This window comes from Nicotiana sylvestris, chromosome 1 (assembly GCF_000393655.2).
Source record: "Nicotiana sylvestris chromosome 1, ASM39365v2, whole genome shotgun sequence".
NCBI classification, from domain to species: domain Eukaryota; kingdom Viridiplantae; phylum Streptophyta; class Magnoliopsida; order Solanales; family Solanaceae; genus Nicotiana; species Nicotiana sylvestris.
Genome location: NC_091057.1, coordinates 126,159,852 through 126,161,642, shown reverse-complemented (window position 1 = coordinate 126,161,642; position 1,791 = coordinate 126,159,852). Strand labels below are relative to the sequence as shown.

Sequence of the window (1,791 nt, the reverse complement as noted above, 5' to 3'; positions counted from 1 at the left end):
TTAAGCCGATACATGAAATACCCTCCAACCACTTGGGATGAGATACACAATGCCTACTGTGCCGAGGTAAGAGCAGACGAGGATGATCTCAATGGGCCTACTCAACGCCTGTCTTCGGTCCAAATGGAGTCCACGAAAGACCGAATAAACGACATTAGAAGAGATCTAGAAGGGTCACGACCTAATTGAGAATGACATCAGCCTTACGTCAGAGGCACCCTCATGCCACCTCCACGTCACGACAAAGGTCCATCCAGACCACGAACGGGAACCCACCGAAATGAAAGAGATATGTCCCCCTTGTTATCAACTCACAATTTTTGTGTTTCCCCTTCAGAAATAGTCTATGCATTAGAAAAGCTCAGCCCAAAGGTAAAATAGCTGCAGAAAATGACGTCCGACCCGAGCACCAGAAAATCAAATGCCTCTACGAATTCCACTAGGAACGAGGTCACAAGACTGAGGACTTTATCGCCATCAGACAAGAGATCGTGAACATGTTTCACCAAGGGCACATAAAAGAATTGATGAGCGATCAAGGAAGGGCCAACTTCAAACATGGGCAAGAACAACATCAGGGGCCGCCCAAACCACCTTCCCTAGTTCGGACCATTCAAATGATCATCGGGGAAGGAGACAATGCATCTATCAACAACGTGAAGTGCACCACCACTCACAAGCTCAAGCGGTCAATCACCCATGAATGGTATGACAAACTCGGAGAAAGTATCATCTTCGATAAGTCGGATACCCATGGTTTGGTCTTTCCTCACTACGATGCCCTTGTCATTACCTTACGTGTTTTTGATACCGATGTAAGACATATCATGGTAGATGATGGAAGTGGAGCGTGCATCATCCATCCTCGAGTTCTCAACCAAATGAAGCTCGAGGACAGAATAGTGCCATGTTGCATCACGCTAACAGGTTTTATCAATGCAATTGAGCAGACATCTGGAGAAATCACGCTGCATGTCCTGGCCGGCGGCGTCACCTTGAAGACCACGTTCCATATCATGGACCAGGATACGACGTACAACGCCATCATAGGCCGACCATGGATACACGGCATGAAAGTCATCCCTTCTTGTTTATACATATTCATTAAATTTCCCATCCCCTGGGGAGTATTCAGCATCCGGGGAGAGCAACGCACAACCCGAGAATACTACCACATCGCCCAAGATTGCACATACAGCCAACAGTTGAAAGAAAAAGCCAATGAAGTATAGAAACTAACAAATATGGGGTCAGATAGCGAGGAAACAAAAGACAACAACCCCAGAAAGAAAGCTTTCATCGGCCATAAACTCCAAGATCCAAGTAAATTTCATCAATTATTACAAAATAATGTGGACTTGTTCACTTTTTCCCATGCAGACATGCTAGGTATCCCAAAGGAAATAGCAACTCACAAGTTGAGCGTCGACCCATTTTACCCCCCCCCAATAAGACAAATCAGACGGAAATTCAAATCGGCAATAAATGACGCAGTTTGTGAAGAGGTCAAGAAATTACTAGTGAATGGTTTTATCAGAGAATCGAAGTACCTTAAGAGAGTCACCAACGTAGTCATGGTGAAAAAGAAGAATGGTAAGTGGAGAATGTTCGTGAACTTCACCGACCTGAACAAAGCCTGTCCAAAGGACTCATTCCCGCTGTCTCACATCGACCAACTCATTGATGCTACAACTGGGCACAAACTGCTGAGTTTCTTGGATGCCTAATCGGGCTAGAATCAAATCCTCATGGAGGAGGAGGATAAGGAAAAAAACCACCTTCATCACCCAC

The 1,791-nt window shown here is 45.4% G+C and overlaps 1 protein-coding gene across 1 annotated transcript; it reads left to right on the top strand.

Annotated features, from left to right (window-relative positions):
* Positions 1-497: 497 nt before the first annotated feature.
* Positions 498-1,232, top strand: LOC104235506 (uncharacterized). Its single transcript, XM_009789292.1, has one exon. The coding sequence runs from the start codon at positions 498-500 to the stop codon at positions 1,230-1,232; it is 735 nt and encodes a 244-aa protein (XP_009787594.1).
* The last annotated feature ends 559 nt before the right edge of the window (positions 1,233-1,791 follow it).